The 26526-nt window shown below is 38.4% G+C and overlaps 1 protein-coding gene across 1 annotated transcript in view; it reads left to right on the forward strand.

Moving 5' to 3' along the window:
* DCC (DCC netrin 1 receptor) overlaps positions 1-26526 on the forward strand; it is a 450546-nt gene that overhangs the window by 272562 nt on the left and 151458 nt on the right. The window contains exon 11 of the mRNA XM_039322125.1: positions 8705-8899. Within this exon, the coding sequence (XP_039178059.1) occupies positions 8705-8899 (195 nt within the window). The remainder of the gene's footprint in view (positions 1-8704; positions 8900-26526) is intronic.

A 26526-nucleotide genomic window follows, 5' to 3' on the forward strand; every position in this document is an offset into this window, starting at 1 on the left:
ACCTACCTCTTTATGTGTATATCATTTGTCAAGGAGAAAAAATACTTCTTTGTGTTAATTTTTTTTTAATGTAGGCCAGGGGTAGGAAACCTTGGCTTTTTTATGACTCGTGGACTTCAACTCCCAGAATTCCTGAGCCAGCATGGCTCAACTTGGAAACCTCTTCCTTTCCCCTCAGCATGGCTGGCTCAGGAATTCTGGGCGTTGAAGTCCACGAGTCATAAAAGAGCCAAGGTTGCCTATGCCTGAAATGGTGTAGGGTTCCTGCCTGAGCAGGGGGTTGGACGCGATGACCTCCAAGGTCCCTTCAAACATTACTATTATTATTATTATTATTATTATTATTATTATTATTATTATTATTATTATTATTATTATTATTATTATTATTATATATGGATCATCGCACAGTCAGCCAGATGTTCAGACTGGATTTGGCATTTTGTCTACCTATCGAGTCCTTACCCAGGACCTGGGATAGGCAGATGTGGATGTTTGATGGTATTACAGGTATCGTCGCAGGATGGAAGCAGTTCCTAATAAGGCCGCCTTTTGCAATTGACTAATAGCGAATTTGTCAATGCCAATGGTGTTCAAGTGGTGCTCCAGTTGTTTTGGGATTGCACCCAAGGAGCCTATTACTATTGGTACTACCCTTGCTTGCTTTTGCCACAGTCTTTCTATTTCTATTTGTAGGTCTTTGTATTTTGTTATCTTCTCCAGTTCTTTCTCTTCTATTCTGCTATCTCCAGGCACTGCCACGTCCACTATCCAGACTTTTTTGTCTTTCTTATCGACAATTGTTAAGTCTGGGGTGTTATGTTGCAGGTGCTTGTCTGTTTGAATTCTGAAGTCCCAGAGCAGTTTAATTTTATCATTTTCTATGACTTTCTCTATTTTATGATCCCACCAGTTTTTGCTTACAGGCAAATGATATTTTTTGCAGATCTTCCAATGCACCATTGTTGCTACTTTGTCATGCCGCTGCTTGTAATCAGTCTGTGCAATCTTCTTGCAACAGCTTACCAAGTGGTCCACTGTTTCTTCAGCTTCTTTGCATAGGCGGCACTTACTGTCTGTTGCTGTCTTCTCAATTTTGACTTTGTATGCATTTGTCCTTAAGGCTTGGTCTTGTGCAGCCAGAATTAGTCCCTCGGTCTCTTTCTTCAATTTTCCTGCTCTTAGCCATTGCCAGGTTTTATTATTATCTGCTTTCCCAGCTATTTTTTTCATGTATTGGCCATGTAGTGCTTTGTCTTCCCATGCCTCTATTCTGTTCTTCATTTGGTCTTTCTTGTAGGCCAGTTTGGTCTCTCCAGTAGTTAGTAAGCCTTCCTGATATACTAATTTCAGTGCATCTTCATCATTGTTCTTCAGATATTCTTCCAAAGCCATTTTTTCTTCTTCAACCATCTGATGTACTTGTAGCATTCCACGCCCACCTATTTGCCTTGGTAGATAAAGTCTATCAATGTCACTGCGTGGATGAAGGGCATGATTCATTGTCATTATTTTTCTGGTCTGCCTATCCATTGCTTTTAGTTCTGCTTGAGTCCAGTCCACTATTCCAGCTGTGTACCTAATGACTGGGATTGCCCAGGTGTTGATTGCCTTTATGGTATTTCCTCCATTGAGTTTGGACTTTAAGATCTTCTTCACTCTCTTGATGTATTCACTTCTAATCTTTTTCTTGACTTCAGTGTGCTTGATGTTGTCAGCTTGAAGGATACCCAAGTATTTGTAGTACTCTTCCTCATCCAGACTCTTAATGTTATTTTCGTGGGGCATCTTGATTCCTTCAGTTTTCACTATTTTTCCTTGTTTGATAGTAAGTGTGGCACATTTGTCCAAGCCAAACTCCATTACAATATCTTGGCTATATATACGGACAGTGTTGAGCAGCGATTCTATTTCAGATGATGTTTTTCCATACAGCTTCAGATCATCCATGTAAAGGAGGTGGGATAGTCTGGCAGATGTTTTTGATGTTTGATAGCCATGTCCTGAGTTATTCAGTATTGTTGACAGAGGAAACAGTGCAATAACAAATAGTAATGGTGATAATGAATCTCCTTGAAATATTCCTCTCTTGATATTAACCTCTCCCAGCTCTCACCATTGATCTGCAACTGTGTCTTCCATTGTGCCATCGATCTTTGCACAAATTTTCTGATGTTTCTACTGACTCCTGTTATTTCTAGGCACTTTATTATCCAATCATGTGGCAGAGAGTCAAATGCCTTTTTGTAGTCAATCCATGCCACATTCAGGTTGGTCTTCCTTCTCTTGCAGTTTTCCAAGATCATTTTGTCTATTAGGAGTTGATCTTTTGTTCCTCTGCTATTGGGGCGGTTTCCTTTCTGCTCAGGTGGAAAGAGATTGTTTTCAACTAGATGCTGTTGTACTGCATCAGCTATCACACCAGTTAGTAATTTGAAAGTTGTTGGTAAGCAGGTAATTGGCCTGTAGTTACCTGGTGTTGCCCCTTTTGCTGGATTTTTCATTATTAGGTAGGTTTTCCCAGTTGTTAGCCACTTTTCAATTTCTCCTCCTTGTAGTATATTGTTGAACTGCTTGGCAATGAGTGGGTGTATAACAGTTAGATGTTTCAACCAAAACCCATGCAGTTCATCTTCACCTGGTGCTGACCAATTTTTGATTTTCTTTGCTCTTTTTTCTACCATTTTTGTTGTTATTACTAGTTCTTTCATTTCAACTTCTGTTTTATTTGCATCCACCTCTTTTAACCAAGCCGCATCCTTGTTGTATTTCTTTGGGTTATCCCATATCTGCTTCCAGAACTGCACTGTTTCTTCCTTGTCAGGTACTGACTGATTCCTTGCAGTTTCTCCATTGATGGATTGGTAGAAACGTTTCTGATTGGATTGAAATTGGAGGTTCTGCCTATAGTTTGCAATTCGAGCTTCATATCTACTGATTTTCCTGGCTATAGCTGTTATTTGTTGCTTTATTATTTCCAGTGCTTCCTTGATCTTCCTTGTTTCTAAGTGGTATTTCTTGATTAGGTATTCTTTGGTCTTCTTGTTCTTCAGCTTCTTTTCTTTCATCTGTTCTAGCTTGCTTGCATGTGATCTTAACTTGCTGATCTTATTTTCTAGTCTAACCTTCCATTTTTCTGGTGCACTGTTTGTTTGTTTTTCTTCTTTTGTTGATTTTGCATCCCAGGTATTCTGTTATAACTGCAGCTGTGCTGTACATTAGTTGGTTTGTTTCTTGCAGTGAATTGGTGCTTATACTTGCTATTGCAGTATTTGCATCTTTTAATGCTTGTGCTAGCTGTTTCTTTGGAACAAGCTTCAATGCAGGCAGCCTTATTCTGTTGTTTTTGTGCTGTTCTAGATGCTCAGTTATTCTTTGTTTCAATTCTTTTATTTCTTTAGTTAGAGAGTTTTGTTCTTCCTGAGGAAGAGGTGCCTGGTTTCCAAATGAGAACAGTTGTATATCTCTACTGGATTCTTTCACTGCCAACTCCCCCTGGTTTGCCTCTATATTCTGAATTACTTCTGGTAAGGCTTTGATTTCTTTGCCCTGGGTAAACCTTTGCAGTTCGTCCAATTCTGTTTCTGTAAATACTTTATTTCGTATTATAAATCGGCGTTGATCTGCTAGTCTCTGTTCTGTTATTTCTGATTCTGGATGTTGTTCTTTCCAGAACTGGTGCATTCATTTTAGATATCCTCTTCTTGTTGGACTTGATCTGTAGTAACAGATCATTATTTCTTTGTTTTCCATCACTGTGTATCTGCGACGGGTAAACACCTTTTCTTCCAGTAGTTCTGCAGCTGCTGGCCCTGGTTGCTCGGCCAACAGTCCTGAGTCCTGTAACCCATTTTTCACCAGATATCCAGGAACTCCAATATCTAGCGCGGACCTTGTTAACCCGGGCGACATCCGAGCTGGTATGGCATTCTGAAATTTACGTCTCACCATATTTTGTATGGGAGAGACACTCTTTGTCTGACTCCTCTGATAGACCTGCCCAGTATGGTTGAACCTCTGGCATAGCTCTCATCTTCCTCAGAGTACACAAGCCCCACAACCACGTCAAGGTAGTGCCTCACTGGGGGTTGTTATTATTATTATTATTATTATTATTATTATTATTATTGATCATTGAACAGTCAGCCAGATGTTCAGACTGGATTTGGCATTTTGTCTACCTATCGAGTCCTTATCCAGGACCTGGGATAGGCAGATGTGGATGTTTGATGGTATTACAGATATCGTCGCAGGATGGAAGCAGTTCCTAATAAGGCCGCCTTTTGCAATTGACTAATAGCGAATTTGTCAATGCCAATGGTGTTCAAGTGGTGCTCCAGTTGTTTTGGGATTGCACCCAAGGAGCCTATGACTATTGGTACTACCCTTGCTTGCTTTTGCCACAGTCTTTCTATTTCTATTTGTAGGTCTTTGTATTTTGTTATCTTCTCCAGTTCTTTCTCTTCTATTCTGCTATCTCCAGGCACTGCCACGTCCACTATCCAGACTTTTTTGTCTTTCTTATCGACAATTGTTAAGTCTGGGGTGTTATGTTGCAGGTGCTTGTCTGTTTGAATTCTGAAGTCCCAGAGCAGTTTAATTTTATCATTTTCTATGACTTTCTCTATTTTATGATCCCACCAGTTTTTGCTTACAGGCAAATGATATTTTTTGCAGATCTTCCAATGCACCATTGTTGCTACTTTTTCATGCCGCTGCTTGTAATCAGTCTGTGCAATCTTCTTGCAACAGCTTACCAAGTGGTCCACTGTTTCTTCAGCTTCTTTGCAAAGGCGGCACTTACTGTCTTTTGCTGTCTTCTCAATTTTGACTTTGTATGCATTTGTCCTTAAGGCTTGGTCTTGTGCAGCCAAAATTAGTCCCTCGGTCTCTTTCTTCAATTTTCCTGCTCTTAGCCATTGCCAGGTTTTATTATTATCTGCTTTCCCAGCTATTTTTTTCATGTATTGGCCATGTAGTGCTTTGTCTTCCCATGCCTCTATTCTGTTCTTCATTTGGTCTTTCTTGTAGGCCAGTTTGGTCTCTCCAGTAGTTAGTAAGCCTTCCTGATATACTAATTTCAGTGCATCTTCATCATTGTTCTTCAGATATTCTTCCAAAGCCATTTTTTCTTCTTCAACCATCTGATGTACTTGTAGCATTCCACGCCCACCTATTTGCCTTGGTAGATAAAGTCTATCAATGTCACTGCGTGGATGCAGGGTTTGATTCATTGTCATTATTTTTCTGGTCTGCCTATCCATTGCTTTTAGTTCTGCTTGAGTCCAGTCCACTATTCCAGCTGTGTACCTAATTATTATTATTATTATTATTATTATTATTATTATTATTATTATTATTATTATTTATTATTATTATTATGTTATACCTGAGTAAAAACAAATCAGGAATTCTACTATGTAGACATGGAATTTTCTCCTATTTCCTCCTATTTCATAAACGTGATCCAGCAAGGATCCAATTTGGGTCAGTCATTGGGACCAGAAGTTTCATCTTCTGAGCATTTGGACTCATACTGGAGCCCATTCTCAGGGAACTTCTCTGTCTGTTCCCTGAGGATGGACTCTAACACGAGTCCAGACAAAACCTTTGGTCCCGGTGACCGACCCAGATTGAATCCTGCAAGATTATCCTGGGACATGTAGATTTGTCTTCATTCATGACAATCCAGCAAATTCATCCTCCCATGAAGCTGATTTCATCTCATCTCATCCCTGAACCCTTCCAGAAAAGTGTCCCTGACTTTTCCTTTGCTATAATACTGTGTTCCCCTTGGACATTTTTTTCCTTCTATTTCCACTTTTTATGATTGCTTCCTTGCTTTTCCTTTAATCAAATAACATCATGTCACTACTTTTCTTCCTGTCTTCTAACTGACTGCTCCAAACTGGTAATATAGAGAATATAGCATTTCTCAGCTTCAACAGTTTAGGTATGTGGACTTCAACTGCCAGAATTTTGGGAATTCTGGGAAATAAGTCCACACATCTTAAAGTTGCCAAGTTTGAGAAACACTGGCTTAGAAGATGATTCCATGAAAACTTTACCTTCTTGCAAATTCTGTCTTTAGCTTTATAGATCATGTTCCTAATGCTAGTTATAGGTTGTGTACAAATGGATTAACAATGTCAATGAATTCTAAGAAGTCAGAAGAGTTTCCAGGGCTGAAGATAGGAATTTTTTTTATGTTGTCCTTCTCAAGACCAGAAAATTGTGCAAACATTTACAAAATAAATTAGGCATAAATTTGAATTTGAATGCTTTGCATAATACTGTATAAGCAGGTTTCAAAATCAATTTTTCTCAGTATAGAATTTGGATAGCCTGGTCGTGGAATTTTATTATTTTCATATTGTTAGCATATCACATATTGAAACCAATTTGATGTTTAAGATCTATTTTTGGAACCATTTTTTTCTAGCTCTTCATCAAGTCATCAGTTATAATTATTAATGAACTATGTGATAGTTAACAACTTTCAATACCTAACTTTCTCTTTCATCAGCTTTTCCTTTTTTCTTTGTTATTGCTACTTCTTACATTTATAAAAATAGTTACATTTATAAGAATCTTGCCTCAACACCCAAGTGAATACAGTAACTTTTATAAAGCTGATTTAAAATGGCATTTAATAATCATTACAGAAATATATAGCAAACAATTTCAAATATTTTTATGCAATTATAAAAAAAAATTACATAAGCCTTGTGTTCTCAGGACATCGTGTCTTTTAATATGTGAGATATTCCAATATATTTTTAATTAGGTAAGCCTTTTTTTAGCCAAGTATAGCTCAAAAATAAATTCACCTGAAAATGGTGCTTTATTAAAATTTTGCTAACACTGCTATATCTTAATTCTAATTTTCTTCAGTTCTAATCAAACATCAAGAGTGGGTCGAACGTTTTATTGGAAACTGCTAAAATTAATCACAAATCCCATAAAATGTGTTAAAAGCACAGAGGAAGTAATCAAGGTCAGCCACACTGACAAATGTTAGTCTCATCATTTTTTAAAAAAAAATGTTTTTTTTTTAATTTCAGTGTTTATGATGGTAATCTTTCATAGGCCTTTTTGTCTGAGTGTCTTAAACATTTTGCATTGATATTTCACCAATAAAAGGGAATATTTGCACAGGGTAAGCTGTTGTGTATAAACAAATCCCACTATCTTCTATCACTGAAGATCTTACCCAAGTTGGGTAATGAAACATCTGCAAGAAAACATCCAAGCTGACATGTTCTTTTACGTTTAACTTCTTTGTGACTTTAATATAACTGGGCTCAGAGGTGTCCACAAGTCAAGATAGCATCTATGATAATACAACTGAAGTTCTACATGTCTCTTACATGTACTACTGCTTGTTTACCATACCCTGCAGATATAAGAAGCTAAGCAGTACCCTGATTGATCAGACCCCTGGCCTACCTAGTGCCTCAGTCTAATCTCACACAAAATCAACTACACAAGGAAGTCCATTTGTCTCCCAGCAGTCTTCAGAGGCAGTCCCACTGCCATCATCTCTTAATAGCCATTGATTCCCATAATTTCCATGACTCATTCCAAACCCCCCCCCCTTTTTTTTTTAAATAGCCAGGCTGCTAGCCAGTACTACTTCTCATGTAGCTAATTCCTTATACCATATCCATTTGTTGCAGGATCCACTCTTAGTCGGTCACCGGGATCAAAGGTTTATTCTTCCAAGTTTTGGCGCTCGTACTGGAACCCATCATCATTTCTTTTTCTCCAGAATATCTGCAGTGGGCTGTTCCACACGAACCCAAAAGCTTGGATCCTGGTGATCAGTTGGTCCTGGTGATCAATTCAGATTAGATCCTGAAACATTATTCTGGGTCATGCATGTTTATCTTCATATCTATTTGTCTTCCCCGGTTCTACCTGTTCAGTGAAGCTTAACAACTTATCTTTTTCTGTTGAAAAGATATGAGTCAGTCTCTGGCTGCTCTGAAGAAGCTTGTGATACAGCAGCCCTTTGCAAACTAGCAAGGAAAGAATTCATTTTAATTTTGCAAGATTTTAAAGCACCCACTCTTATGCACAATGGCCATCAGGAATATCTGCTTTCATGTCATAAAATTCATTCAAATGCTTTGTAAATGCATACTCAGATTGTTTAAAAATCTGTCATGAGTGAACCCTAAAAGGCTAAAAAATGGGGAGGTTGAACTGAATAAACATGGAAGCATAAAGAAAATTTTATGCTTATACCCAGCTGACAGGAATGATTGTGTTTATGTTTGACTATATAATAGTTATGCACTGTTTAAAAAAATGTGTTGTAGATTCTTTCCCTTTCCCTGTTTTCTCTCTTATATTTATTGATTTCTTCTTAACCCCTCATTATTGTTATCTCTCTCTTTTTTCCCCTAGATAATAATGGTAGTTTCACTCCATTTAGGAGAAATAAATGGTAATATGAGAAATATTCCATTTAGCACATGCTATGTTTTGTCCTGTGAGGTATTATAATTGGAAAAAAAAAATTCAGCTAGGTAGGATTATTCAGAAGCTAAGAACAGTACTGAAATGGTTTGCATTTTACGTCCCCTCACTCCCCACACACACAAAAAAACAACAGAAGTATTTTTACCTAATATTGAAATCTTCCTGTTATTCAAATGCCTTTATGTCAATGGTAACAATCCCTTCTTTTGATTTCCAGAATCTCAGGTGCCTGACCAGCCAAGCTCTCTTCACGTCAGGCCTTTGTCAACCAGCATTGTAATGAGCTGGACACCACCATTGAATCCAAACATCATTGTACGTGGCTACATCATTGGCTATGGGGTAGGCAGCCCCTACGCCGAGACAGTCCGGGTGGACAGCAAACAGCGATACTATTCCATTGAACATCTGGGTAGGTTTGTCTTCTTTCTGGTTGCTTAATATAAAAAAGCTTCATCTAGAACAGGGGTTCTCAACCTTGGCAACTTTAAGACTTGTGGACTTCAACTTTGCTGGCTGAGGAATTCTGGGAGTTGAAGTCCACAAGTCTTAAAGTTGCCAAGATTGAGAACCCCTGAACTAGAACCACAACATCATAACACGACAGGGGGATTACAAGCAGCTCCTGCCTGTTTTCAAGAAATTCACAGCAAAAGCATTCCTATGGGAGAATTGATTTTGGATTAACTGGAAATGCCAGACACACAGTGTGGGAAGACAATGAAAGTCCCCCTAGATAACATATTTCTAAAACTGTATACTCTGGCTTTATAGCTCAGTACAGTTGTACTATGACCAGAACATGAGAACCATTTTGTGATAGTAATTAAGGCTAGAAACCAGGAGACTGGATTCTAGTCCCTCTTTAGGCATGAAGCCAACTTGGTGTCTCTCATCCCTAGGAAGTGAGCACTGGCAACCCACTTCTGAAATTTGCCAAGAAAACTGCAGAAACTACTTGAGGCAGTCATCAGGAGTCAACACTGACTTGAAAGCATACAAACTCAATTCTAGAATTTAGACAGGCACAGAATTCTTCCCAGCTTAAGGGGTTCATGATATATTTGTCAGAGGCACCACCAGGATCAGATGATCAGGCAAAATTTAGGATTTCTATAGCCCAGAGGGCTTCCAACAGACAGCAGTCCATTCTTAGCAGTCCTCACATGTTGCATCCTGCCTGTCCCAAAGCTGAGAAGCAGAGAATTGTCATCACTGATACTCATGTGTTAATACCATGGAGATATATTTCCATTGTCAGTCACCAAGTTGTTATTTTTCCTCTGCTCTCATTTAAATGTAAGGAGAAATACTTAAGTTCTTAGCTGTAGCTTTGGCTTTATTCTTTTGTAACCTTTTCATATGTAATATTTATTCCATTACTCTATTTTATAATGTTATTATTTTATTCTGTGTTATGACATTTCTATGCTATGACCTGTGATTATGCTTGCTTGCTTGATTGCTTGCTTGCTTGCTTGCTTGCTTGCTTACTTACTTACTTACTTACTTACTTACTTACTTACTTACTTACTTACTTACTTTGTGGAGATGGTTGACAAACTGGCCAGTATCCTAGGAAGAGATTCCCCATTTCCTTTCTCTTCTGTGCAAATTCCTTTTCAGAGGATATTTAGGACCAAATAGGTCTAGCCTTAAGAAATATAAGACAGGAATGATATTAACTGGCCTACAGATAAAACCTAATACAAACTTACTTCTCTGAAGTCCATGAATTCCATTTGGTGGGACTGGATTGGGAGGAAACCAAGAAGAACTATTTGGTATAGGAAAGATTACACACAAGTTTGGAAATCTTCCTTTTCATCTTCTCCCTCACAGTGTTTGGATTTCTGCCATTCTTATAATGGTTTGTAGTTCAGAGGCGATGCCTTAGTCCTTGTAGTTATAGCACTCCAGTATTCTGGATTTTATTTTTTTTATTCATTGGAACAGGCATTTCAGAACCTGGGATCATATGAATCCAACAACTGTCATAGATATCTATGTCACTTTCTAGCATTGTGCAGCTGCTGCTTCTGTTGCACTCATGCAATCTTGAAAAATGGACACAGCTGCTTTAATGAGTTCCAGAGAGGTGCGAGATACAAGCTATCTCTTTTGAATCAAATCCAAAGCATTGAATAACCTAATTAATTAACATCAAAGCAGCAGAGGGCCTGGGTTGTGAGCTTTTTCCCAGTATTAGAGTCTAATCCAGAAAATGGCAAACTTAAGAGTCTCTGTAATTACTTAACTTGCCTGCTTCTTGTTAATTTTGTTGTCATCCATAATGCCTTTAGTAAAGCTGTTCAGGAAAGTGTAAAACAGCTGATCAAATGAGGAGCTAGTTGATCTGGAAACAGATTCCTAAACACAATCACTGTTTTATATTCTAAGACTGCAGTGTTCGTAGTTATTCAGAACACACCTTTGCTTCGTCACCAATTTTAAATGCTAATGAATCCCACACTATATTTCAGAACAAATTTACCCCATTGGTGCCCAGGTCTGAACACGATGGCAATCAAACCTGCAAACTTTTTATCTGTCAAAATAGTGTCAGGAGGTGTTTCATTATCTAGTTCTCATTACATACTTTCTCTGACACTTTGTCTTGGCACCATGCTGAGAAAATGTTTTATTCTATGGTTGGAAAGGAAACTTTGCCAGGGAATGAAGATCAAATGTTGAGAGAAAGATTTCTAAATGCTCACCTTCTCTGCTCTTTTATTGCATAACTTTTAAACCTGTTCTTGGACCTTAGAATACCCAAGAATATATATACTGATATATATTTGCAAACGTTAAACTTGTCTAAAACAAATTCATGTCTACAACTCAGTACATATGAGTTCTACAAACTTACTCAGGCATTTTATTTTATTTTATTCTTCCTGAGTTACATTGTCCCTTGGGCAGTCCTGGCTAACAGAGAGAGATAAAAACTTCTTTGAATTAGGTTCAACTTCTGGTGCTTTGAGAAAGATGTTTAGGTAGTTTTTTTTCTTAATAGTAATTTTATTAAAGTTACCATTGCAAACATAAAAACTAATATAAACTTTGAAAAGGACAAAATAAGATACCGAAAGAAAAAGACAGAAAGAAAAACAGGACAGAAACAACAAATAAAAATGTAATAAAGAAAATTTAAACAAATATATAAACAAATGACTGTCCTTCAAGACAATCAGTATAAACAATTTTAGTAACATCACCTTCTCTAAATTACAGCAAATGATCTCTTCTTCCCATATTTCATCTCTTATCCATAGAAATATCCTTAAAGCCTCACCCTCTTAATCTCGATCCAGAAAAGTCCATCAAGGGTTACTAGAGACAACATATTTATTTTAATATTGATCAAATAAACCAGCTTGACATTCATTCCCTTTACTTTTAACAATCTTAATCTTTAATCCCTTCAAATAATGTCCTAGCACTTGCTTTCTGTTTATTTTCTTTGCCCCTTCTCATAAAATTATTTAAAATTTAACAAGCTTCTTTTGTAAAATCCATATAGAAAAATTACCCAGGTTACTCTCTTGGTTTGGTATGTGTATATCCCTTTTAATTGAGACATCAGTCAGTTTCTTTTGTTTGTATGTTATAGCATCTTTTTCCATATAATTCTTGTAGCCTGTCATCTACTTTCATGTCAGTCTCAATCTTGCCAAGTAAAATTTATTCCTCTTCCATAACATTTTTTAAACACAGTCTATCTACATAGGCAAACACTCTTAAAATTGATTTCTGGGTCCATTGTTCAAAAATATTTGCTTCATTAGTAAGTGAAATTTAATTGTTCTCCTTTAATTCTAATTTTTATTTCCTCCTGGTTCCTACTAGCATCCAGCCTTCAAAATCTCATCCTATCTTCTTTTTTTTTTAAGAATTCAAGAATATTTGCATAGGAAGGATTATTATAAATAATTCCAAAACATTATTTCAAATCCATCTGGACCCTTAGTCCATTTGTAATTTTCCAAAATCAAAGTTCTAAATAACCTTTTTGCCATTTATTTCCTCTCCAAACACCATTTTTTTTTTACATTTAAGTTTTTAAACCCTTAAACTTGTACTTAAATCTTTTTTCACTAAGGATTGAAGGAATCTCAGATGGTGCTGTAAAATATATCAATCCAAAGGTCCCTAACAGGCGAAATGCATTAATAAGCAATTTCCAAAAGTGACTAGAAAAGGAAGTATTTGAACCTAATGCCCTTTCAAAGATGCCAAACCCAGTTTGAGCAAAGATGGCTTCCTCCTCTTTCCCAAAGCTGTAAACCTGATGGATACCACTGCCTTGTACTCTCTTTGTTCCTCTTTGCAAGGAGCAACTATGGTCCTGTGGATGTTCTGAAGTCCTCTTCTTGTTCAAAGAGGAATGACAAAGAGCTGATCTTTTCACAGAACCATCTTCAGTTCTTCATTTCTTGCCCTAGAAGTGGAGGAAGATGTTTAGGTAATTTTCTTGATCACAGTACAAATGTGGTATATGCTTATTTACTTCTGGATTTTTTTAAAAAAAATGAGCTGTCCAGTTTTAGCCTGGGATTTTCTGGTAGTTGAAATTGAAACCAGATTAGATTCTCCTTAGCCTTCTGAGATCAGCCAAGATCTAGCTGGATCCCCAGCAGTTAACATGAGGAATCATGAAATACATAAAAAGACATTCAATTGTACTAAAGAGAAATCATAGAAAATCCTCTTACTTGGAGGAAAATCCTCTTACATGCCTCTAGGCCAAGGGTAGGCAACCTTGGCTCTTTTATGACTCGTGGACTTCAACTCCCAGAATTCCTGAGCTAGCCGGCTCAGGAATTCTGGGAGTTGAAGTCCACGAGTCATAAAAGAGCCAAGGTTGCCTACCCCTGGCCTAGACAAACTGAATCTATCATATATGCCCTTCTCCAGTGCTTACTTTATAGAGACAGGTGGATTAATCTTACCTCTTCTGGTTGAGGAGCATGGTGGCTCAGGTAGTTAGGGCACTGGGGTGGAGGTTAGCAAGCCCTCATTCGAGACCTGAGTGCTGCCATGAAGCAGGGTTGAGCTCCTGTCCTTTGCTCCAGCTCCTGCCAGGGACATGAAAGAATCCCCCAACTGGGGGATGATGATGATGATGTCTGGATAACCCTTTCTACTCGGAAGCACCTTGTGAAGGCTGCTTTAACATTTTTTTAAAAATAGTTTTTGCTTGTAATCCCTTGAAAACACATAAAGTTTTCTTTGGTACATGTAAAATGCATTTGAAAGAAACTGTTAGGTACGGGCTAATATTTTGATAAATTCGTATCAATTGATCATTGTCTGCAGCTATGTAGTCTGTTTATTCTGACTGTTGTACTTTTATAAGTGTGTTTCTTTTTTGGTAGCATGTGCTTATTTATTTATTTATTTATTTATTTAGGTTATAGGCTACTCCAGTCAACCGACTCCAAGTGGTATATATTGTAACTATCCAAATCTGTAAATTGGTGTTAACACAATGTGTAATAATCAAAAATAAAAATTTTCAAATGATCAAATGAGCACTTCAAATGATCAAAAAGAACACACATCACACAAACAATTATTTAGGTTGGGAGTCACAGATTATGAAAAGCTTAGTAAAAATTGTTGCTCATCCAGAGAAACAATCGTAACAGCCTTGCCCTCAAAGCCTGATAAAATAAAACAAAAACATTTTAGTTACAAAATAAATAATCCTTTATTCAGACTTTTTAAAATTACAATATACTTACCCTTGGTAAGATGGATGGCTAATAATAATAATAATGATGATGATGATAATGATGAAGAAGAAAAAAGAAGAAGAAGGAGGAGGAGGAGGAGGAGGAGGAGGAGGAGGAGGAGGAGGAGGAGGAGGAGGAGGAGGAGGAGGAGGAGGAGGAGGAGGAGACTTTAGAATTCAAACAACCTGCCACATAACACCCTGGACTTAATAATTGTCGATAAGAAAGACAAAAAATTCTGGATAGTGGATGTGACAGTGCCTGGAGACAGCAGAATAGAAGAGAAAGAACTGGAGAAGATAAAAAAAATACAAAAACCTACAAATAGAAATAGAACAATTGTGGCAAAGGCAAGCAAGGGTAGTACAAATAGTAATAAGCGCCATGGGTGTAATCCCAAAACAACTGGAGCACCACTTGGACACCATTGGCATTGACAAATTCGCCATCAGTCAATTGTAAAAGGCGGCCTTACTAGGAACAGCTTCCATCCTGCAACGATATCGGTAATACCATCAACTCAAACTCAAACATCTGCCTATCCCAGGTCCTTGGTAAGGACTCAATAGGTAGACAAAAATGCCAAATCTAGTCTGAACATCTGGCTGTCTGTGCAATAATAAAAAAATAGTAATAAATAATTACACTTATTGTGATCCTTGACTTAAAACCAGACTTGGAACCAAAATTTCCATTATTAAACAAGGTCGTTATTAAGTGAGTTGCACCTGATTTTACAACTTTTTTTGCCATGGTTCTTAAGTGAATCACTGGGGTTGTTATTGACTTTGCTTAAGTTTCTTGACTTTGTTGGCTGGGAAGGTCACAAAAGGTGGTTCCATGACCCTGGGATGCTGCTTCAGCTATCCTGAATGTATCCTGTTTTGCCAAGTGCCCAAATTTTGATCATAAGATCATGGCAATGCTATGAAAATTGTAAATGCAAGGACTGGTTGTAAGTCACTTGTGTTGTTGTAACTTTGATTATAAATGAATGGTTATAGATATAGTTTTAATTACAACCTCCTTTTTTAGTTGTTATACAGTTCTTCTGGCGTTCTTATGCAGTTCTTGGTGTAATAATTACTTTATAGCTTTGTATTAGTAATTCTGAACTGTAGACATTTCCCCCATCATTTATGCATTAGATTAATTACATTGCAATGATTATTTCTTTGTGCTGGTCAACTTTGAAAGCATTTCATAGTGACATTAATTTAATAATAGCTTTTTTAGACTGCCGCAATTTAGGTGTCTCAGTGAAGAAAATGAAATTGATGTTAAAATATAATTAAAAACCCACCCTTTAGCCTCCATCTCAATCAAGACTCTCCAGTCTATCTAGCAGTAGCAGAATGAGCATCAAGAAAGTTAGGATAGTCCTAACTTTGTGTATATACAGTACACTGACCTATCTCAATGTATAAAGGAGCAGGGGAGGAGCATAGTGGCTCATGTGTTTGGGATGCAGGCTTGACAAGTAGCAAGATCATGTTCAAGACCTGAGTGCTGCTGTGGGGTGGGGTGAACTCCCATCCTTCGCTCCAGCTCCTGCTGAGTGGTGATGTCACCAGCTAATTCTTTCAACTCATACCTTGGTGCCTCCAATATGACTGTGATACAAAGGAGCAGGATATCCATCACACTGTTTTAGTTGCAATGTATTAGTGAGATGGGCATAGAAATTTAATAAACAAACAAATAAATAAATAAATATTTTCTCTTCCTCTGGACAGCATTGAATCTAGCTTAGATTATCTCATGCATTAGATGGGTGTGACCAGTCCACACCACAGCTATTAAAATCCAAAAATCTTCTGGCATTTTTTTGCCTAGGAGCAGCCTGATGCAAAGGGATTGTAGAGTTCTCTACTTGTACAAGACATGTCAATTTTATCATTTATATAACTCTGGTGTGAACAGAGTCATACTGTGCCTGGAACAATTTGCTAGATAGATCAGGTTAAAATGTCTGAGATACAAGCTTAAATGCAGTGGAGGCAAAATAGACACCCTTCTTTATTCCCTTCAAAAGAGAAGACTAGCAGGTTAGCAAAGAAATAAGCATAAGAACAGTACAGAGATCATGTTTAGACTTCATAAAAATGAACAATTGTTGAGAATTGTTGCGCAGCAGGAATTAATGCTATGTTTAGACACTTCTTGGCAATTCCCTCTTAGCTTCTCCTGTCACTAAAGTGATTAACTGATGTACAGATGCTGCTTCTTTGGTTTATTTAGCAGAACATTCAAAACAGAATCTCTAGATTCTTCCCATTTCAACAGGCTAGAATTAGCTTTAAACCCTGTTATTAGAACAGAAACAAGTTAGGGTTCTCACTATGGCCATCACATCTGACCTTGTTTTGGACTGCAACTCCTATGATCCCTTGTCAATTATCATGTTGACTCATTAACCAGATGTGAATTTGTCCAAAATATCTGGAGGACATTAAGTTTGCATACCTCCAAGGTAGAATGTATTTCTCAGAGAGGAAAAGTAGGAACTAGCAACCCGAGTTGGACTGTACTTTGCAAATAGAACAGATTTTTGTCTCAGGATTAGTGACACCAACTACAGCTAATTAGTTAAAATTGTCTAGTTGGTTTTCAACCACAGGTCAAAGATGTGTCTTAGTGACTTAGTGGCCTGTCAAGTCAGTGCTCAAAAAGAGACAGCAGAATAGAGAATCTTTCCCTAAGGGTTTCCTCTGTGTGATATCCTTTATTGTTTGAAGGCTCAGCTCTTGTAGCTATTGCTGATGCTACAAACAAGAAATTTCCAACAAATCTGATACACAGCATGGTACATAACCCCAAAGGGATTCACATCATTGGAGTGTCTGATTATTCACAATAGCCAGTCCTCAAGCTTGCCTTACTTCTGTACAGGAAGACAAATAGAAGTTGATCCCCATAAGACTAAATTCCAACAGAAATCAATGAAATACTGAAAGAGCCACCACTAAACTTGTAACGGCAATAAGAATTTGTCTGTGACAAAAACAAGGAAAAAATCTGCTCATACAGTTTGAAAATAGATCTGTTTCAACCAACAGACCAAAACGTGCAATCATAGGGCTGCAAGGGACCTTGGGTGTCTTCTAGTCCAAAGCCTTGCCCAAAGCAGGAGTCCTTACACTAGCCTGGACAAATGAATGTCCAATTCATTTTACATATTGCAGTGAACTTTCATTTTAACTTAAAAACAAAGTAAGGTTTTCAAAGACAATTGGCACATCTGAATGGAAGAGAAAGGTTAAAAAAATCAAGATAGTCTGTGGCTTTTCACACTCGTAGTCATATTAAATAGTTATTTAAAAGATTCTACCAGTATTTATTATTTGTTAATCCCTGAGGCCAGGTACAAACTTTGTCATTCAGTTGCTAATTCATGTCTCTTTATGACCCCATGGACTATAACAGTGGTGGCGAATCTATGGCACGCGTGCCAGAGGCGGCACTCAGAGTCCTCTCTGTGGGCACAGAGGCCATGCCCTGGAGATGGCAACTGTCCCTCTTCAACCAGCCACCCACTAACTTGCCGAGGTCCCACATGGCCGGATGCATCCCAGCACCCATGTGCTCGCTGGCCTCTGTGTGCAGAGGTCGATGGTGTCAGGCAGCAGCCGCTCCTGCCGCACCTTGCCCTGTGACAATGGCACCCCCACCCTGCCTCGCCTCACCCCACAGGACGAGCCTCCTGCCCACCGCCCCACCTGGCAGAGACCCCCTGGATCTCCCCCAACCCTGCCCGGCCCCCAGAGGCATCCCTCCCCACGAGCAACATCGAGGTGATCATGCCCACCTTGGCCACTCTCACCCAATCTGCCATGACCACCACAGCCACAGCCACCTGGCATCCGGCGATAAATAAGTGGGTTTTGGGTTGCATTTGGGCACTCGGTCTCTAAAAGGTTCGCCATCACTATAACCTGCCAGCCCTCACTCTGTCCTCTTGGAGTTTGCCCAGATTCATGTTCATTGCATCAATTATGCTATCTAATCATTTCATCCTCTGCCATCCCCATGTCCTTTTGCCTTCAATATTTCCCAACATCAGGGTCTTTTCCAATGAAGATACAAACTGGTATGATCCAGATCCTGAAAAGATAAAGAGGGTCTTAAATGTAGCGTCTAAAGTACGTGATTTTTCATGTTGTTTGTAAATGCTCAGCTCCATCTGGTCACCTGGACTGTACCACAAATTAAAAGATTACAGAGTTGCAAAAAAAAAAAAAAAAAAAAAGAGGAGGAGATTTATTTTTCACTATTGTTTTTTCTCCCTGTCTTCCATTGCTATTCAGTCATGTTACATCTTTCTGAATTTTCTTTCCTGATCTCTAACTTCCATTTACTTGAAATGTCAGTCAGCAGCATTCTGGTTTCTGTTGTTAGATTTCTAGACTAACTGCACATTCCTGGCCAGTTAACATAAAATTAATATACGAGGGGTGGAAAAATCATTTTAGAGATGAAATAGAGTGGGAAAATCAATTGACTTTGAAGGTGGATGGGGAAAAGAGTATATCTGATTAATCTTAAAAAAGGATTTGGAGAAATTAATGAATACAGTCAATTCATACATAAGTTAGATGGGGAGATCCATTGACTTTAATAATGGTTTGGGGAACAGCTCATTTCAAGTAGATGGGCACTGGAAATTAAATGATTTTAAAGAAATCGTTTCTTTGATTAAGAAGTGTATTTGTTTCAAAGTGGATTCTAAAGTTTTCATGTGGCTACCATTATAAGAGGATACTAAGCATATTTGGATCTAATAGCTTAGAACCAGCTTAATGTAGATTAGAGCCAGTTTAGTGTAGTGGTTAAAGTGTTGGCCTAGAAATCAGGAGGCTATGAGTTCTAGTCCTGTCTTAATTATGAAAGCTGGCTGAATGACTTTGGTCCAGCCACTCTCTTAGTTCAATCCACCTCACAGGGTTGTTGTAATGAGGAAAATAAGAGGAGGAAAGATGTCTTAAGTTACTTATATAGTAGTAAAGTGAGATAAAAATCCAGTAAACTATTTAATTTGTGAATATATTTAACATGTATTGACCAGGTCCTCTGTTATCATACCTATTTTTAATTCCCCCAATTTCTCCCAATCTCCTGCAATGGGGACCAAGATCTACTGTACATTGGGGCTGTAAAATGGATAAAGATGCTTTGTTTTAACAAACATTTGAACAAAGTTTTCCCTTGAAGCTACTTCACAAAGCAATGTAGTCCTTCTGCTCCTAAGAGTAAAGCAAAGGAATCATGTTGCTTCACCTCACTCTACTATGGAGGCCCTGTCAACTTTCTCTACTTACACAAGAGAGGAAAGCTGAGAGGGACTTTCTTAGTGAACATTTCAACAGAGGTCTTTCCTTCATAGCATTGCCCAAAAAGCTTCCATGAGCACTGGAGGATTATCCACAGTGTGTTTGAAGAACCCCTTCGGATTTTACCAGAAATCTTTCAAAAAGGGTGGCTTTGGCATTTCAGATCAGAAAACAACTCAGGAGTGTACTGAAGATAAAGTTGAAAAGACTTTATTTGCACCTCACTTCTCTCAGAGAGCTCAAAACTATGCCCATCTCTTAGATATTGAAGCCCCTTATATTGAAACACTGCTATCATGTCACCCCCTAGTCCAGTGGTTCTCAACCTTTTTAATGCTGCAACCCCCAACCAGTCGTAAGTCGAGGACTACTCAACCAGTCGTAAGTCGAGGACTACTCAACTGGTGCAGCACCGTTTGCAGAATGGGACTTTTGGCGGGCTCAGCAGGGCAGAGACAGCCTGGACAATTCCTATTGGCTTTTGAAAGCCAATAGAATTAGACTCTATTCAAGAGAGTCTATTCTATTGGCTTTCAAAAGCCAATAGAATAAAAGGGAGTAGCACAGCTAAGGAAAAGGGGGAAAAAAATGGCAGACTGCATTGTTTGGCAACCCTCATGAAATGGTCGTTCAACCCCAAATGGGGTCCCGACCCACAGGTTGAGAACCACTACCCTAGTCCTTCTTTTCATCATCACAAATAACATCCTTTCTACTTCTTTTCTGCATCTCTCTCTTCTTTTGATTTGAATAAGTGGCTGGCACAGCTCACCACTGCTTCTTGTCTTAAGGGAAGAATGTCTAGAATAAGCCAGGAAAAACATGATGAGACGACACCTTAAGTGATAGGAAGGATTCAATTCCTTCTCAGAAGCCTATAAATACAGACAAGTACTTTACACCCAACTAAGCCTCCCCCAATTAGCACACTACATACCCCAAATGTGTTGTGCTACAAATCCTATCAACCCCAGCCCATACAGCCATGGAGTAGTTGCATATTGTGATAAGCTTGCACTTGAAACTATCTGTAGATGACTGAATTGGGAAAGGTGGATCCAGGCAAATACTGTTAATGCCATCAGCAGGTCCACGCATGAAAAACAAAACAAGAATCTCTCTCTCTCTCTCTCTCTCTCTCTCTCTCTCTCTCTCTCTCTCTCTCTCTCTCTCTCTCCACCTACCTACCTACCTACCTACCTACCTACCTACCTACCTACCTACCTATCTATCTATCTATCTATCTATCTAGAAAATAGCTTCCACGGTGGGAAAATAACTTCCACAGTGTCAAATACTGTTTCATTCCCACTTAACATCTTTTTCTATTGAATCTATATGTTTAGGGCTCAAGCAGCAAAATATTGTCTGTGGAGCAAGGAAAAAGTCAATAAATACATTTTATGTAACCTGTGAACATTTAATTTTGCACAATTAAAAAAGACAACACCATTTCAACGTTTTCTCTGTTCAGAAATCTTGGCTCCCTTTGCTTTACCCTGTTTCAGCTTGCCAAAATCAGGCCTAACAGAAATAGAGAACCAGAGATGGAGTTGAAAATACTTAATGGGAGGAGTTACTGAGGGACTTAGACTTCGCATCCATCATGATGTCATTGCACACATGATATCCTTTGTACAATGACATCATGAGGTATGTGCCTTACTGAGTATTTCTGCAACTGGGATGCCTATTATTCCACAGACTTCTAAGTCATCCATTATTTCCAGCAGAATTCCTTTGAAACATGAGTTGCACAGAGGTGCATTGAAATCATGTAGATTTGGTTGCATCTATTCTGTTTCTCCATGCATTAAAAGGAAGGTGCTTCCATTGGTATCAGTTCTGCTTTAATGGCAATTCATCAAAGAACACAAATGAGGTTAAAATTTAAATTAACCTGGATTAAGTCCTCCTGAGAGGCAAGATTATTTTTGAAATCATCTCAGCCAGAGTGGCAGCATAAGATAGAAGAGAACCATTTTCTAAGCAGAATCTCGCTGTTTATCTAAACAGCAAGGGAAATTAACCGCTTTGGTGAACACTAGACTGATAGGAGGTTAATGCTGAGCTAATGCAGCATTAAAAAATGAAAACTGCTAATATGATTAAGAGTAACTTAATAGGATTAAAAGATTCTTTAAAATGGGATATGTTCTTAAGATGGGCTTTAGGTCTGTTTTGGATTAGTCTGGCTGAATGTTGCACCTGCTCCAACAAAGAAGACAAGCTTCAAGCAAAGCATCTATGGGTCCTTTCATAGAAAAAGGACTGAAATTGTGGTACACCTTTTGGTTTAAACTATGTCATGAAATTTTATGGAAAGGGGAGAGGAAACCTTTGAAAGAAGTTTCAAAGGAAATGAGGAGACTTGTGGGTTCTTACCTTCACCTTTGTTAAGGGATGGCCAATAGGCATGTTCGAGAAGAAGCACCAACTACAGTGACACCATAATAATGAATCCATTGGAGTGGGGCAACTACTGTATGTTTTTGTTGTTCAGTCACTTAAGTCGTTTCTAACTTTTTTGAGACCCATGGACGATAGTATGCCAGGCTCCTCTGTTTGTCCCAATTTGTGTGCATTGCGTCAATAGCATTATTTAACCATCTCATCCTCTGCTGTCCACTTTTCCTTTTTGCCTTCAAATGGGTAACTATAGTAAAGAAATGAATGAATGAATGAATGAATGAATGAATGAATGAATGAATGGCAGGGGGAGGCATGTTGCCTATAAGTTTTGTGTAGCATGCTGCAGTTGTATACGTGACTGCATCAACACCTTGGTCAATTTGTACATGGCCCCTGTCAATGTTCTGTGCCTGCAATTCATGTTCTGGGCTTGTCTCCTAGCAGTGTCCTGCTCAGCTAACTATATATCTGAAGGGTGTGTTCTGTTTTCCTACATGACTCTCCCAGCATTCCACATCTGCTGCCAAAACTCTGCATCCTTATACCAAATGCATTCTCTCAGGACAGGCTACCAGTGTTTTGGTCCTTTGCCAGTATTTTGGGAGAGTTAAAAGCACCCTATATTTCCATGATTCTGTCCTAACTCCAGGTATCTATCATCTCTAGTCCTCTGTCACCACATGAGCCACTCCAGTCACATTCCATATGAGTCAGGGAGGGATCCTTGGTGGTCTCTGAACTTGGAGGTTTTCTTGCAGACATTTCAAGGCTTCTGGCATTTTCTGGTTACTCTATGATATCCCTTGGCCTCCTCAAATCTTTTTCTCAGCTTCAGAGGTCTTCAGCTGTCTTTTTGCAATGGATGGTGATCACCACCATATCTATTCTAAAGAGCTGACCTGTCATTCCTTACACAGAAAAACCTTTGAAAGATGCAGATGGGAGGAAGGATGGTAGCACTTTAGCTACCATGTATCATCTTCTTGGAAGTCATCAGTCCATCCATCCATATGTTTAGTGGTCAGTGAAAGGTTTTCAATTCAAGTTGAGAAGTAAGGCAATTGCTTTCAAAAGAACATGAAGCCCACTTTAACCAGACTTTTGCCTTACCTCTGCTTGTGACATGATCTGCTAAACTGAATTAATTTGTTTTCTCTACATGTTGAAATGCACCCAAGCTTCTATTTGTATTTATTAGTTCATGTCTGTCTGTCTGTCTATCTATCATCTATCTCTACATCTGTCTTTCTCGCTATATATCATCTATCAATCTCTATCTATCTTTATATCTATCTATCCATCCATTATCTATCTATCTATCTACTTTTCATCTCTCTCATCTGTCAATCTCTATATCTGTCTGTCTACTATCTATCTATCTATCTATCTATCTATCTATCTATCCATCCTCCATCCATCCAGCCATCATCTCTATTCCTCTCTCTCATCTCAATGTTTATCTATCTCTCTATCTGTCTATCTCTATATCTCCTGTCTGTCTGTCTGTCTATCTATCTATCTATCTATCTATCTATCTATCTATCTATCTATCTATCTATTTATCTATCTACAGTATCTATCTATCTACAATCTACATATCACTATTATTTCAAAGCATTCCAGTATTATTTATCTAACAAGATTATTTGGTGAGGTACAAACATTATTTTTTTCTTACTTGGCATCTCATAATTCATCAAGGCTCATTTGCATTTTATAAAAGAAGCTGCTGAAATGAGTTCTTTTACCTGCAGATGTCATTCGGAAATGGGTAATGGGAATTAAAGAGTTGGGTTGGGTGGATAGGGTTTGAGTTTGTAGAAAAGAAGCTGTTGGCTTTATGGACCCCTTCTCTCTAATGACTCATAACAATGAAACATTAATTGGACTTTTTTTTTAACCAAAGGACAGGAGAAAGTGGTCAGTCATGTTGCTATAGAAACATCTCCCTTTCCTTTCCCTCTAATGCACACCTGTGGGAAGGGACCTTGTGCAAATTTGTTCCTCGCAAATCACATTCTTAGTCAAAAAGCTAATTGTGGAAATTTTGTGAATAAATCTCTGTCTCCATTGCCATGCATACCAAATTATTTCTGCTCAGCCAGTGAGGGTGCAGTGAGCGCCAGTACAATGAATAATGCTGGGAGAATGATCTGATCACCCTCAAGTGTTATGAGTGAATAACTGCTCCAGTTATTCATCAGGCCTTTTTTTTAAAAAAAAAGGAGGCTTCTTTTTCTGGCAGTGAACATGCCATCCATCTCATTAGTAACATTAACCAAATGTATCAATGTAGGACATAAAAGTAATTACAAAATATGGGGGTAGAGAATCATGGAGCAGTATTGTAAAATAAGTAATATTGATTCATTTGGCATTTAAATAATAGGATTAATCATCCTCAGCATGTCCAGTATTATAAATTGAAATGAAATATGGAATTTCATATCAAGGGTGTCAGTCTATCAAGCTCATGCTTTCTCCACTTTGAGACTGGCTGAGTATTTCAGCCAAACTCCATCCACAAGACTCACAGAGACATAAAATGTAAGGGTTAAAACGTATCTTGGAGATCATCTAGTGCAGAGGTCTTCAGCCTTGACAACTTTAAGACTTGTGGAGCTCAGCTCCTAGAATTCCTCAGCCAGCATAACTGGCTGAGGAATTCTAGAAGCTGAAATCCACAAATCTTAAAGTTGTCAACGTTGCAGACCCCTGATCTAGTGCAATCATCTCTCCAGTGTCTACGGAGATTCTCAGTCATTTGAAAAGCACTTTTGGGACATCTCTCCAGTGAAAAAACCTACTGTTGTAGCAACTCCAACAGATGGCTATCCAGCCTTTAAATAAAGTTAAGGAAAGCTACCATACTAGGACAGCTGTTCCATTGTTCGATAGCTGTTACTTATAGGATTTTTTCCCTTAATATTCAACTAAAATTTACTTCCTTGTGATTTAAACCTATTGTTTTTTATCCTGTCTTGTGGAACAAGAACACTTCTGCCCTTAAGGCATTTGAAAACAGCTATCATATTTCCCCATGGTCTACCCTTTTCCAGATTAAATATACTCAGTATCCCAGGTGTTCCTCTTTTTCTTCACCCAAATTCTACATTATTTTTATTGCTGCCCTCTTGTCAATGTTCTGCCTAAAATATGGTGCTCTGAGTTAGATACAAAATCAGGTGTGGTTTGACCAACCCCAAATAGAGAAAAATAACAGACTAACAGAATTGAAAGGGACGTTGGAGGTCTTCTATTCCAACCCCCTGCTCAAGCAGTAGACCCAATACCATTTCAGTCAAACAGCTGCCCAATCTCGTCTTAAAAACTTCCAGTGATGGAGTACCCATGAGTTCTGGAGGTGAGTCATTCTACTGATTAATTGTTCTCACTCTCAGGAAATTTCTCCTTAGTTCTAGGTTGGATCTCTCCTTGATTAGTTTATTAAATTGATAAGAACAGTGACTTCTTTTGATCTTGGATTTAATTTAATTTCATCCATCAATGTACCCTGACACAATCTTATGCCTTTAATAGGTTTTCCATTGATTGCTGTTGAAATTCATATTGCTTATTGTTCCAGCTTGTCAAGATCTTCCTGAATCTCAATGCTGTCCTCTAAGTTGTTCTCTATCTCTCCTATCATTGTGTCATTTGGAGATTTGGCAAATTGTATTTTCTATGATTAATTATCATTCATATATATATGTTGAGCAGATGACCTAGAATGGAGCTCTTCAAGGCTTGCTAGACCGTGACATGGAAACAATGACATAACTTCTCCTGGTGTAGTTGTTCAGCCAGCTCTGTATCTACTTTATGATAGCATAGCTCAGCCCACCTTTTCTCTTTTGTGACATTATTAGCCTTCCTTCCTTCCTTCTTTCCTTCCTTCCTTCCTTCCTTCCTTCCTTCCTTCCTTCCTTCCTTCCTTCCTTCCTTCCTTCCTTCCTTCCTTCCTTCCAGCAGGTTATAGAAATGCTTTGATTGATCAGAAAGGACTAGAATTAATATAAACATTCAGCAATGGTTGCCTGCTGTACAAGGTCCTGGAGAGATACCAGTGTTTCCATGTGTATGTGTCTCCATGGATCCAACTGTAGTTCCCACTGGTTAAAAACTGTGCATTTCTTTGGGAGAACAAAGATGCCTTAAGCTTCACAGAAATCTAAGGCCCTTCTAGTAGGTCTGTGCAAAGCAGTGCAATTTGCTTCAGTGAAGCAGGTTGGACTGTGGAAGCAAGCTGATTTGCTTTCCAAAGGGAAAAGGCCTCCTAAATTCCATAACTGAAACAACTCAAGTCATCTTAGACTCTTCAGACCAATGCTGCAGGAGAAGGTGACTTTCAGCTTTCAACCCAAATACTGACCAAATTGTTTTTGAGGATTAGAGGGGAAGGGGGCTTTTTGAATTGCATGAAATATGCATCCCTTTTCTTCCAGTTTGGTAAACATAGCACTCCTCAAATCCTCTGGCCACAGTGAAGTCATAACTTGCCTTAAATTGAACACCTGAAATGAGTAATATACAGTACCAAAGTTGCATAGCGCCCCAGT

The sequence above is a fragment of the Crotalus tigris genome, unplaced genomic scaffold, assembly GCF_016545835.1.
Source record: "Crotalus tigris isolate CLP2741 ecotype Arizona unplaced genomic scaffold, ASM1654583v1 scf7180000023830.6690815, whole genome shotgun sequence".
NCBI lineage: Eukaryota > Metazoa > Chordata > Lepidosauria > Squamata > Viperidae > Crotalus > Crotalus tigris.